This window comes from Centroberyx affinis, unplaced genomic scaffold (genome assembly GCF_046629955.1).
Source record: "Centroberyx affinis isolate AG114_WGS23_722 - 3 ecotype Tasmania unplaced genomic scaffold, CSIRO-AGI_Caff_v1 ptg000302l_1, whole genome shotgun sequence".
Classification (NCBI taxonomy): domain Eukaryota; kingdom Metazoa; phylum Chordata; class Actinopteri; order Beryciformes; family Berycidae; genus Centroberyx; species Centroberyx affinis.
In genome coordinates, this window is record NW_027278980.1 from 309,484 (window position 1) to 323,793 (window position 14,310).

The 14,310-nt window shown below is 42.4% G+C and overlaps 2 protein-coding genes across 2 annotated transcripts in view; one reads left to right on the plus strand and one right to left on the minus strand.

Annotated features, from left to right (window-relative positions):
- Window positions 1-37, minus strand: part of cacna1db (calcium channel, voltage-dependent, L type, alpha 1D subunit, b) — a 144,004-nt gene extending 143,967 nt beyond the window's left edge. The window contains exon 1 of the mRNA XM_071515075.1: window positions 4-37. Coding sequence (XP_071371176.1) covers window positions 4-37 — 34 coding nt within the window. The remainder of the gene's footprint in view (window positions 1-3) is intronic.
- A 1,187-nt stretch (window positions 38-1,224) lies between these two features.
- On the plus strand, window positions 1,225-13,658 carry dcp1a (decapping mRNA 1A). Its single transcript, XM_071515077.1, has 9 exons — window positions 1,225-1,356; window positions 1,690-1,730; window positions 2,527-2,654; window positions 6,759-6,825; window positions 7,110-7,248; window positions 7,962-8,063; window positions 8,488-9,081; window positions 9,249-9,500; window positions 10,202-13,658. The coding sequence occupies exons 1-9, from the start codon at window positions 1,225-1,227 to the stop codon at window positions 10,280-10,282; spliced, it is 1,536 nt and encodes a 511-aa protein (XP_071371178.1). The 3' UTR covers window positions 10,283-13,658.
- Window positions 13,659-14,310: the final 652 nt, after the last annotated feature.

Here is a 14,310-nt window from a genome sequence, read left to right on the forward strand (position 1 = left end):
TACCCTTCAGGGGTCTTCCCCTTATAATAAACGGCATTCTGTCACCTGGCTCTCTTCTCGGGCCTCATAGCGCCGTTCCCTGCCCTCATTCCGCGGCGAATCGAGAGGAAATGAGTTGTCGGAGCTGTGTTGGAAGGTTACCAGTGATTGGATTACCTGTGCCTATAGAGGATAACAGTTTCACAGTAGCAGGTAATCCTCCAATTATAATCCCTGCTCCAATGTTCCCTCAACAGAGGCAGGTGAGGCAGGCAGCTGCAGCTCAACTGGCCCAATTCAACCCCAATAACTGATCAGGGAGAAATTAGTGTTTAATATGAATTAGGTTTGTAAATTTGAGCTCCAAATTATTCTCTCCAAATGTCTACAGCCTGTTTGTAGGCCCTTCCAGGACACTTTACTGTACAGAGTTTGAGTTCTGATGATGTTTTATTCCATATTTTGTGTCACTACCTGGTTAGTCAAATTTCATTCATAGATTAGACTACACAGAACTAAAAAGACAGGACATTTAAATTGACACGTTCAAAAATCTGACGAATACACTTACAAACAAATGGCTCACTGTGTGTAAAACCTTAACTGAATTAGTATAAGTGGATTTTGTTTCGCTTGAACTGATCCCATATGGTTAATATTTTAATAGCTCTTCACCTGTGGTAAACTCAGATATGCTCTCAGATTGTTCCTGAGGACCACTACACACTACTTGAGGTGCTCAGATTGGACCCCTAAAAATAGTATCGCTGCGCCACCTTGTGGTGTTTATTTAACACATAGGCCTATATTGTCTAATAATTAAAAAAAAAAAATACCCGCAGTTCGTGTAAAATTATTCCCCTCATATATTTCTAGTAGTGTATGGAAATCATAGCGCTGTATGTAGTTTTCCTTGTGCTTCAAAACTATTTTAGTACACAGCATAACGCAAATCACTCTCCATACTTCATCCAATTGCTGGCTTTCAACTTGTAGGCGAAAAAGAAACTGATTTTTTTTTTTGTCATCATACTGAAGGGTTTTCGTTGATCTTCATTTCGCACAAACATTTCGTGGCTCATTGGCGCTCTGACAATCTGGGAATTACACAAATTACGATTTAGATTCATCTCTGCGGAATAAATAAACTACCGGGAACCTTTCTGACAGTCGTGTTTTCCGGGGACAGTGGAAAATAAGTGTCCGCAGAAATCGGTCCGTGCGGGAGCAACAATCACATCCAAGATGGAGACCGCTAAAGCTGGACATCTCATGAGCTTAGCAGCTCTACAGAGACAAGACCCATATATAAACAAACTACTTGATGTTACCGGTCAGGTAGCACTCTACAACTTCAACTCTAAAGCGAATGAATGGGTAAGTCAGCCAAAAATCCGTCCGTTTCGTGTTGTATAGCCGTCGAAACTATCTAAGTACGTTACCCTTGTAGCATGCTAATGCTAGCCCCTCGCTAACAACAACAAAACAGGTCTACACATATGTTAGCAATTAGTGAAGTACAGCGATACCAAAGATGTTAGCAAACACGGTATTTTGACACAAGTGTTTTTGTGTAAGTAGCTGGTTTGCTATGTAACAAGCTAGCGCTAACTTACGTTACTTTGCTAATAACAGTTAGCCTACTTTATGTTCATCCCGTCGTATGTTTTCTGCTGTTGTGCGCATCTTGACTGATATTTTTCATTTCAGGAGAAGACCGAAATCGAGGGCACCTTATTTGTTTATGCCAGGTAGGTACAGAAATTGTTTCAACAATTGAACTTAGTGACGACACTACGAAGCTAAAACAAGTTATCATCGTTAGCTTGTTTACATCGCTCTGCGCTGTCAGTTGACGCATTCCCACGCACGTGTGTAGGCCGCAGTCAGTGTAAACAAACAAACAAACATGGAGTTCTTCAGTTAATGTACATGTAACATTCCCCGTTATGTTTAGTAATAATATTAGCTAAGGTTATTTTTTGTACTCAGTGGTTCTTCATTTGGCACCATGTGATAGTATTAAATATAATCTTTTTTTTTCACTTATTAGTAAGTAATGGTGGTATTCTAATTGGTATATAGCCATATTCACATACAGTATTTGGTATTGTAGCCCTTCCAGGTTCCCCCTTCTTAAAATTATGTAGAATTTTGAAACATACTTCCACATCTTGTGAGTTATCAAGACTTGAGTGGTTTGTTATTTTGTGTTGTCCAGATCACATCACTGATTATAATCTACGTCCCTTTTCATAGCTTATACCCTGTAGAGAGAACAAAACAGTTTGACCACTTTTCATGGAGTAGAATGACCAGCCAGGTTAATCCAGGTGTAAGCCATCATCGCCTGTTGATTTCACCTATTGAAATATCTCCAGTCATGAAGGGCAGATGTAGATCAAGGGGAACAGGCAGGTGAAAGAAAAATATTTCTTTCACCTGCAAATAATTGCTCGTGGTATAAAGCAGTATCAGGGAGGTGATGGTAATATTTTGTACTTCCAGAGTAATATATTACAGCCCATATAATCTTTGTCATTTTAGGTCTGCCTCCCCTCACCATGGCTTCACCATCATGAACCGGCTGAGTACGGAGAACCTGGTGGAGCCAATCAACAAAGACCTGGAGTTCCAGCTGCAGGATCCCTTCCTGCTCTACAGGAATGCCAACTGTGAGTAGCTTGTAGAATAGATATTATAGATGTTTTTACACAGATGGATAAACATAGATAGATAAAACAGTAGATGTCAAACAGAGTGTGGACACATGTCCACGTGTCCATGTGCAAACGGGGATTGAAATCAGGTGTACTTGGATATTGTTTTCTGATGTCTGGGACACAATATTTTTAGTATTTCAGTGTTTCCATAAAAGTAAAATCCTCTAGTAGTCATACTTATCCCCCCTCAGTTAACACAATTAGGTTTTGGTTCTTTCTACAGCTGTTTATATTTTGTTGTTTCCTTGTGTTTGTGGCATTTCCAGACAATTCGGAGGTGTGCCCTGGAAATATGCATCTGTTAAGTGTAGAACGGGATTCAAAAAGTTGAGACAACTACTCTTCGGGGAGCTTAAGTACAGGCAGCTTCTTCCCACAACACCAAGTCGAGGTTCTGTCAGAAGTAACGTAGAGCTTTCTAGTCCCTACTGGAATGCAAGCCATGAATTTTTGCTATAGTGTAGTTTGTCATCAGATTTAGGTGTCAGATATGCTTACAAATATGAAAAAAAAAAAACACCTCCTGGATGAATTACTTTGCCAGACACTAGAGCAGCTTCACACATAGTAAAAGTTAAATCAAATGCCTGAAGAAGATGCTGCTGACTGAATTGTACATTCAAGGAGGGACAGATACATAGCTGACAGTGAGCAGTACCAGAAACAATGTTCACTATTCCTCTGGCAGCAGTGAGGAACACTGTGTGAGCGTTGATTATAGGTGATGCACGTTCACTGCTATTTTGGGTCCGGTTTTGTTTTAAGCACTGCCTGTTTGTTTTTTCAATCCTATCATGATACTTAAGAAAGACGAAAATGTTATTAAGAAATTGTTGGGTTAAAGCTCTGTGTGTGCTGTGCTTCTGTGTGTTTAAGTACCTCGCTGTAGTTCAGAGCAAAAAGTGATTGTGTCCAGATCCTTTGATGACAAGGTACAAGGAATTGTGACGCAGTTCAAAGTAATATCCTGTTAAAATAATGTCTTTTGCAATCATAAACATAATGTTCCTAGAGTTATTGTTTAGACAAGGGAGCTGTCTGCCTGCAGAACCAAGTAATCAAACATAAACCACATGCTGCATACCACTGGTGTCCTGTAAAAACCTTGTATATCCAATTGTGCAATGATTATTTTACTGTAATGGACAGTTGGCATTGTCTCTTACTCTTACCCATAGAAAATGCTTCATGGCCCTGTGACAACACCTGACCATTACAAATGTCATGTAAAATATTTAAAAAAAAACCCATTAATGTCAATGGGAATATCAGCCAGTGTGTCTTAATTACTGAATTGGTTCATTTTAGAGGATACACGGTTTCTAGAGGACACACTACTCTCTCACAAACACACACACCCACTAGGCTACGTGGATCTCTGAAAGCACTGAGCAGGCGCCTTCATAGAGGTTGAAGTTCACTAAAACACACACACACACACACTGTTGTCACACACCACAGTACCTCTGAAAACGCTGAACAGACACCTCCCCAGGGTCCTCTGAAACACTTCTCTGCCCTTTTGCCCGAAGTCATTTTGGGGTTGTGGAGTCACATTAAGCAAGAAGACGTCTTCTGAATAGTCTCTTCCACCCATGACCTCACACAGGCCAACCAGACTACAGCAGTTTTAGCTTGGTTGGGCCCCAGTTTGGGTCATTCTGCATTGGGGCAAGGGTAAAAAAAAAAAACTGTTGGTTTTGATTGCTGAATCCGACTACCTCTTGACCCGTTGTCTTTATTTTTAAAATTGTGTTTTTGCTGCTTCGGTCTATGCAGCTAGGTGTCAATGCTTCAATCAAATTTCTCTGAGTTCATGAGAAGAGTTGGACAATGGGAGACAATTTATTTCCTCAGTAAGGAGTGATGAAATTCCTCAGATCTTCAGAAAGTAGTTGACAGCGCTGCCACCGAGGTAATCGATTAGCAGTCTGAACAGGAGTTTCATCAAGGCAAGGAATAAGGAATAATGGGATTGCTTTCCCAGTTGTTTGCTAATCAGAAAAAGTAACATGGCCAGGGACAGTGTCAAAGTAGACTGTTCCCCCTTTGGACATGGTTTGCACATCAGTCTGGCTGGTATGGTAGGCATGATGTACTTCCTCATCGGTGTCCAGGCCGGCTCAGTTTGTCTGGTTACCGGTCTCCAGCAGCCTCAGTTCAGTCCAAAAGGTGTTATCATTTTAATTCCTCAGGGTGGTTTGATTCACAGGCAGATAAAACAGGGTACAACAGCGATTTAAAAAAAAAAAAAATGTTTGACGATATTCTTCAGGTTGTGTTAGAGGGGCATCCTAGCATTGGCAGCGCTGACAATCCCCTCAGAAAGATTGGTGGTATAACTTCTCTCTGATGGTGTCCCTCCTGGTTTTTATTCCAGCTGTTGGTTTTGATTGCTTGTCTAGTTCCCTTGCTTGAGTTTTCCTCATTCCGTTTCTGCTCTTCATCTGTGTAGACACAGTCACACAACTTACTGGCTAAGCCTCCTTGGCTTCTCAGAAGTTGATTCGTCAGTGTGTATTGGAAGAGGCTGCCTATGTGTTGTTGTCATCGCTTTCCTGTTAAGGTGTGGTCGTTGGTGTGTAGGTCCCAGGCTTCTGATCCTCTGAGAGAGAGCTGTGTCTTCTACATAGTCCTCAGACTCCTCCCTCTACTATGAGCTAGGAAGAGAGAAGGAGGAAAGGAAGGAGAGATGGAGCAGGTTAGAAGGTTGGTGTTAGAAGAGTAGAAAGTCCTTAATATAAATGTGCAGTTACAACGATGTTAATTAGAAACATTAACAATAGACTTGTGTAAGATCATTGCTCAGGTGGTCTGATAGTGATATACCGATGTAGTCTGATATACTAACATTACATAAAAAAAAAACAATGTGGGCCTGGCCATCCTGCTGCTCGCTTCATTAATGCTCCTCTCTACTTCTGTAGTGACACTTTTTTACCTGGAGACGTTGCAGTTAATTACTATATCCAACTCTGAAAATCAGTTGCCAGTTTGCTCCAACTGAAATTCATGAAGTGAAATATTGTGGGAATTTCTCACCCAAGGTGGCCGGCAGTTCTTGCTAATGTGGCCCACCTTGGCTAAAAGCACTGTGGGAAACGCTGCACACACTCCTGTTTACACCCCTCCAGATTCCCCTTGGTAGATGCAGCAGGGAGGCAAACACTCAGGTTGCTAGGTTACCTCAGCCTCTTGAAGGTCTGGCAGTATTTCATCACATCCACACACATCACTACATGCAATGTAATACTGTCACATTAATATAGCGCTTTTATCCAAAGCGCTTTACAATGCCTACATTCACCCATTCACACACCAAGCAAGCTACCACGCAGGGTGCTGGCACAACCATCAGGAGCAATTTGGGGTTCAGTATCTTGCCCAAGGACACTTTGACATGCGAACTGGAGGAGCCGGGGATCGAACCACCGACCTTCTGATTAGTGGACGACCCGCTCTACCTCCTGAGCCACAGCCGCCCCATTGTTGTGACATTGTTATTGTCACAAGCTATTATTATGTTGTTTTATTGAAAAGTGCTGGCATACAGTGAGATCATTTTGATTCTCAAATCATTGCAGTGTTTCCAACAGGTTGTCAGCGGGAAGGGAGGGGGATTATTGATGACTTGTTATTGACGTTTCATTTAGCAAGCCCATTAACTCATATTTTTTCAGGCACTTAAGTCTCTCAATCTAGTGTAAGCTAATGGCATTGCAACATGAGCTGACAATTATACTTCCGTCTGATTATCGAGCCTGTGTTTCAAACTCTCCATTCAGTTTGTGTCACACAGACACAAGATGCACTTCGTCACGCTGCAATGAATTATGGTCATTGTAGTTCACTAACATGCTTTTGGTGCTTGGCAGCATTAAATCTTGATTGTTTGAAAACTAAATCGGCAGATATCACCAGCTTCATGCATTATGGCACCCCAAAACAAAAAATTATTTAGTGGGCTGTATAAATAAAAAAAAATTATAATTTAACTTTAACCATAATTGTAAAGCCTGATCATGTACAGTATTTGTCTTTGTGTTTTTCTTGCAGTGGGCATCTACAGTATCTGGTTTTATGACAAGAAGGATTGCCAGCGCATCGCTCAGCTGATGGTCAAGTAAGTAGCAGGAGTGTGTGTGTGTGTGTGTGTGTGTGTGTGTCTGTACATTTCTGTTCGGATAAGATAGGACAGTACTTTAATGTCATCTCATCTAAAATTTGTTGTGCATCACAAGCAGCTCTATTTCCCATCACAAAGAGTATTGGGATACACATATGGCACAAGAAACAACAGTTACAAAATACAAAATTAATGTTGACTTTAATTTTTGAGGTGGTGTGTGTAGGACAATCTATAACCCCCACCCCCTCACTACATGTGTCGTCCTTCCTCTCCCCCAGGATTGTGAAGCAGGAAGCAGACCACGCCCAGAGGGAATCTCCAGAGAGGGCAGGGTCAGGGAGGACCAATGGTGTCGCAGAGCCGCGCCCCATCGACATCCTGGAACTCCTCAGCAAAGCCAAGGAAGAATACCACAGAGTAAGAAGGCCACATACACACACAGACACACACACACACATATAACTTGTTGGTTGTACTCTTGGATGAACAGATGTGTTTTAAGTCATGATTTGAATGTCTGATTATGTTTGTGGAATTGGAGTTTTACCAGATAATTGAAAATTCAGAGAATGACAAATGCCATTTGGTGGATGCTTTTATCCAAAACACCTTACAGCACCATGGCTGTCCAGTCGTCTTTTTTTTTCTTCTAGACCAACACACCAGAATCTAAGGCTTTGGAGCAACCCATTTATCAAAGCTATGAGTTCATATAAAGTGTGAGCAAACACACAGCAAACCCATGAGGCAACAGAGACTGAAGAGTAGATTTTGGATGTTTTTTATCCCACGCATACCTCCCTCTCACTGACTGAAATACTTACGCACATTCATGGCTCTGACTCAAACGCATGCACAGATTCATGAGTCACACACACAGACATATCTGAGATTAGAGTGTTATTAAATCCTGGATTATTCCAGTTCAGTGTGTGTGTGTGTGTGTGTGCGTTTAAGCACCCAGAGGTGGAGTCTTACTTCATTCCATTTCCAATTGCCTAACTCCTGCTGTTCGTCAACCTTTTCATCCTTCTAAATCATTCACTGTCATTCTGTTTTGGATTGGGACTATTTTTGAAACCTAGAAAGTCATATTTCCGGCTATGTGTGTGTGTGTTTGTGTCATTCAGAGTCAGACAGGTGACACGGATGTGTCCGCTTCTACGGAGCCAAGTGTGAAACTGGCTGTCAACGCTACTGAGCATGCCCACAGTGCACCACAGCCTGAGAAGGTACACACACACGTGCAAACACACACTGAATGAACTGTCCAAATTCTACATTCAAGGTCTGCAAATAATAGGTAGGGATGCTCTTCAGATTCAGATTCCATTTATTGAGCCTTTTACAGGAATTTGCTTTGCATGTTAGATCATTTAGTCAGACTTCTACAGACATTTTACAAAGATAACATTTAAGACATCAAAGAACACGCAAACTACAAAACAGGAATGACAGTGTAACATTTCAACATACAGGTAAGCTAGGTGCTGCAGCAGGTTAGGATCATGATCATGGTGCAGAGTCAGGGGGTAAAGTGCATTTGTGGAGTTCATTAGTTTGATGCTGCGGGGTATCTTCTATATCTGGGTCATGGACATAAAACTCTCATTCATTTATCTGGTTGCTCACAGGTTTGCTCTTTTTCCCCACCAGACTTCTCATACAGGTGTGAAGCAGATCACCGTTGAAGAGCTCTTTGGTTCTTCCCTCCCTAAGGACCCCTCTCTACCCGCCATGCCCGCCCAGAGCGCCACAGCACCACCGCACCAGAGCCAGCCTTATCCCACTCCAGCCCATCTGGACCCTCTCCTCCCTCCCCACCTCACAGCACCAGACCCCGGGGCCAACCAGCGCCACCTTGCCCCCGGCCTGCTCCCAGCCCCGGCCTCCTACGCACTCCACCCCAGCCCCGTTTTCCAGTCAGTAGGCCCCCGGTCGGAACCCCATCCCCGGTGCTCCGTCTCCCCACTCATGGTGCCTCCGGCTGGGTCAGAAACTCGCGCTGCTCCCCCTGGTCCCGGGGCACCGTCATCAACCCCGACAGCCTACTTGGGACAGGAGATACTCGGCACGCTCAAACCGGCAGTGAACTCGGACATCCACAAGCCCATCCTCGCTCCCAACTTCCTGCCCAGCACATTGGTCCCGCCCCAGAGCTTCCAGGAGCCAATGGGGAACCCCCTTCTCCAGCAGGGAAAGGAGGTGGATGTGTTTTCTCAGGCCCCAAACCTGATCAAACCAATGCCTGTGAGTTGGAGGGTTATCTCAGCAGCTGTTTGCTGTTATACCTTAATTAGTCTCAACCTCTCACATATATTTACCAGATTAAATTAAATGAAAATATAGTTTGTTGTTTGTTCTCATGTATGTCTTTCCCCTTCTCTCTCCCGCTGTCTCTCCTTTCCTTTTCTCAGGCTGTCCCCATGAATCCAGGTCTTGCTGTTCCTGGGGCGGGTCCAGGCCTTTCGGGGGCGGCGATGTCTGTGCTTCTCTCCCCCAGCGCCTTCCAGCATTCTGTTAATAAAACATCAGCAGCAGCAGCAACATCATCAGTGGTCCCTCCTTCCCCCTCCGACCCCTCATCCAGTTCTACGGGTGGTGTCGAGCCCCCCCAAACACCCTGCAGCAAGACGCAGCTACAAGACACTCTGATACACCTCATTAAGGTACACACACACACACAAAGGCATAAAAAGACACACAAACCGTAAGGATCTAAGTAAGGGATACAGCAAGCTGGTCATTATTGCAAAATAAGCCCAGATCAAGGGCTCGGCTCGCTGTACATTACCAAAGTACTCCAGAGCTGTAACCATAGAAACGTCTGTAACTACCATCCATGGGCTATACTGAAGCTGAACTGTAACCATAGCAACGCAAACAATTTTGGTAAGATTGCCGTTCATCATCGAACCAGCAATCAAAAGTTTTGTGCTCTCCGAATAAATTAAAAGTAATATTGGAGAAATCTTCCATGTTTCTAACCTAGCTGTCTGTCTGCTGTAACCAAGGAGATTTTTTTTTTGGCACAAAGTGTCATTAGTTAATTTGATTAGAAATCGACAAACTCGACCAGACTTCTTGACCGAGGAGTGATATGATAAGATGTGAAACAGCGGTCTCTCAGAAATAACAGACCTCGTAATGCCTTCATTGGCCAATCATAATTGAGTATTCAGTTAAGCCGTCTAATGTAATAAACAGTTTAATTTCATGGGTGTTTCATACAAAAACATCCTGTGAAAAGGCTGTCAATTTCATGAAAAATCATTTTAAAGATCAGTCTGCTTGATGCACACAGACTCACATTAACATTTTCTGTGCGATCATTCATTCCTCTCTTCCTTCTTTACCTCTTCCTGTCCAGAATGACCCAGCCTTCCTCAGTGCCATCCACGATGCTTACCTGCAGAGCCTGTCCCAGGACTTCAGCAACATCAAGCTATAGCCCCGCTTCAGCCGTCACCACTGTTACCTACGATACGACCCCTATCATGACCCGAAACAAGAGCTGCAACACCACAACCATCACCCTGCATCAAAGGTTCTTAACTTTTCAGCCTGGGACCCAAATGAATTAACAGGGGACCCAGGCTCATTAAAACATACCAATACTCTTGTTGTGTGCTGGCCTAACCCAGAAACAAGCCTGTGGCTTATTTTGTGTCCTGACACACGGTTAAACACTGCCCTACTGCATACTTTCCAACGATGTCAGCAGCATCATTTTATAACCCGACTTCTGCTGTGACCCCGCACTCTTCTTCCTCTAGACTTGAACCAGAGAGAGCAAGAAGTCAGACTGGTAACTCTTTAGGACTTCTAACATTGGAAAGACAGACTGAAGAGACCAGAATTTCATGGGATTCAAACAAGTGCATCGAGCAGCTCTTTGACACGCTGTACAGCACAATTCTGCAAAACCCATGTATTCTTCAGTGTGTTATAAGGCTTGAAATAGCATATCCCTGCCATTTAACCCAAGCTCTTTGCTTTTTGAGTCTTGACTCTGTGCTGACTAATCACTTTAACCTGGATTGACGTCTTGTCGAGCCTACGTGTGTCAAGGCAGAACTACTGAGAGAGAGAGAGAGGGGCGCCTGGCTTCATGTGGCCCCTGAATCCAATTATTTGACCTTTCAAGCTCTCTGGACAGGATTTATCTAGGGAGAATGATCTTCCCACTATGCCCTTGAGTCATCCTGCTGACACACGGTGAGTATGGGAAAGCTGTCGTGTCATGTACTGGTAAAGTGTGGCTGGTAAGGCGGACCACAGTGGAGGTTTGGCGACTTCTTATCACTTCACTTTTGACCCTGACCCTCGGACGAATTGGGCACAGTATGATCAATGATTTTGCCGCCTGAATCATAGACTTTGCCCCTCTTACTCATCTCACAACGCTTGGCAGTTTATATATGGGAACAGTGAAACCACACACACATCATTCTGACTGCTTACTAAGAAAGAGGGATTGCCCTCTCTGTACTGGGGACCTCCGAACTGTTTTGGGCATCTTTTCAGACAAACTCCTTCTTTTTCTCTGGAGCTAAAAAGGCCTAAAAGGACTGCTCATTTTCATACTTATTCTCACCTACTTACCAAACCTGCTCCCTTTTTTTATAGAGTGATGCTAATGCCTGTATACGCAGATGCTCTGAACAGCCATACAGTTTTTTTTGTGGCATTTTGTCATCGACAGTGTTACGTGATAAGAAGGAGATCGGTGGGGATTTTTCTAGAGCGAAGGAAGACGAGGACTTCCACAGTTGTCTGGTGAAGCACTTGCAGCTACGAGCTCAAACAGATTCCAGTGTTCAGCTTTTGTAATGCTTCTATGTTGCAACACACATAGACGCACGCACAAACTGCTTCTTTCCTATCTTCTCCACATTTCTCTCTCTCTCTCTCTCTCTCTCTCTCTCTCTCTCTCTCTCTCTCTCTCTCTCTCTCTCTCTCTCTCTCTCTCTCTCTCTCTCTCTCTCTCTCTCTCTCTCTCTCTCTCTCTCTCTCTCTCTGTCTCTGTCTCTGTCTCTCTCTCCCTCTCGTCTCCCCTCCACCAGCTAAGCTCATAACGCTTGATGTCCTCGGAGGGGAGCATGTGCAATAGAGGACAGTCGCAATGCCTTTTGGGATACCAGCATATATTGGGATATTTTAGGATGGTACAGTAGAACTTTGTTTATCCGAACCTCTGAATTCTGAACCGACCTGTTATCTGGGTATAATTAGCGAAAAATGCAGGAAAAAAACCAAAATGATATTCTATTCATTTTGCACAATTGTTTAGATTTCCTCACCAAATGAGCAGAATTTTAACCTCCAAAATAGACTGCAGGGGGACTACATCCACTTTTTGAATCAGTTTTGAAACAGTTAATTCAGTTTATACCAGTAATCCAAATTTAATAACATGATAAATAGAAACTACCTCCTTTCCCGTTGGCTCAGATTAGCAAAGTTCAACCTTACTGTTTTGTTATTTTTGTTTTTTCCAAGCAGCCTTCTGTATAAATACGCTTTCTTATACAAAGACTTTAAGACAAAATAGGTTGTGGTAATATTTGGCTTTTTTTGCAGTAAAAAGCTACTGCAGCACAGAACCTTAAACCCCGAAATCCACGATGGGAACAGGAAACAGCAAGTCTGTCTCCACATCTCCTGAATTGCTGATTGTCTATCGCCGCTTTTGCGTGAAAACATTTGATCTCCTGTATATCTAAGAAGTCAGCTTTTCAAAGATTCAGGAAAAAAATACATGATTTAGTTATCGGCATCTGTGCGTTTTTGAAACCACACGTCGGATTATTAATTGGTTTCGTTTGCCCTGGTGTCATGAAATATGTTCAGCACATGTAGGACCGTGAAAACGATTAGAAAATAATGGAAAAACATGGAAATTTAGGTTATGAGGTTTTCACATGATGGCAGCACTGTTTATTTAGTGACCCAGCTGTGTCTTAGTCACACAAGTAGAGAATACCCAGTGGTGTTATGTAAATGCAGATTTTTTCTACTGTTCATTTGTCTACGTTATAGTTCTCTAAATGATCTGTAGACTTAGTCATTCCAGATGGAAACTTCACTACTAGACATCATCAACTTGTGTTCTTTTTTCTTTCTTTTTATTTGAAGTTGTGCAAACAATATGAAATGCAGAGAAGATCTTTGGTATTTCAGTTCACTTATGGAACGTGCAGATAAGGGTTTGAAATTCACATAATAATCAGAAAATATTTATGTTATTCCACATGGGAAACTTTCTGATAGTAAATCATGTTAATTAGAGCGATCTTAATTTCTGCATCAAGTCCCATCCCCATTGTGACTCCATGTCTTTGTATTTTGCCCTGCAATTTGAATGTAATCGATGTTTACTAGCAGCATCTGTTCATGTGCCACTCTTGTTTTCACCTGCTGTCTGTGTGTTTCAGTTGAGCTTCACTCACATCATTATGCCTTTAACACCAGTTGTTAAATGTGATGATTTTCTGAGCAAAGTGTGTATCCCAGACTTAATACAACATGGTAAGTAATGGACTGGCACAGTGAATCAAATATCAGTCCAGTTGATTGACCTGTAATACTCTTCAGATGTGAGTTTGCCAACATTGCAGACCTGTATTGGTTAATGAGATGCACACAGGAAGAATATTTGAAATTTAGAGATTATTTTTTAAACCCAATGCTCATATTTTAAAATTTTAAGGTTATTTTATGCCTTGGTATAATGTATCTTATTGGCCAGAAGTATGATTTTTTTGCTCAGTGCTTTGGGGAAGTATTTGCAAATTGCATTCATTTTTTAAAATAATTTTTGTCACTGTGCGTAATTTGGTTTATTATGACTATTTTGTGATATTAAAGATTAGAAAAACAAAGTTGTTTCTTTTTTTCTGTGCCTGGGTGGAGCCACTCTGTCAGTGAAGTTCAGAACTGACTCCTGAACATTCTCAGTTTTTGTAATGTAAAATATGCTTTAAAGTCTAAACAGGGATGTGATTTTAGTTTGTTTTTTTTCCTCCTGGATGATGATGGGGATTCCTATTTCTCTGCTTTTTCTCCTGTTAGCTTCTGCCTGTTTGTATAGTCCTGGACTGGATTGCATGCAGCATTTGCAGTATCTGAATCAGGTCCAGTATAACTGCTTGATGTAATATTTTTCCATTTGTGAAACGAGTTCTTTGAATATAGAGACGTGACATTTCCCTTATGCGTAGATGTGTAGAGAAAGGTGCCATTTCTCTATTCGCCCACTAGGTGTCACTGTCTGTTTACTTTAAATCTGTTGTCTCATTGCCCAAGGTTAAGCCGTAATCAGTAGGTACCAGCCCCATGTGGATAGCAGAGATCTCGACCCAGGAGTAGTTCTGGGTACAAGTGAGAAAACAAATTGCTCTTTCTGTTTTTTAATCATGTCGAATTTAGACTTTAGAGCCTCTCTGCCTCCTAGAAGATGCAGCAGCTCTCAGCAAA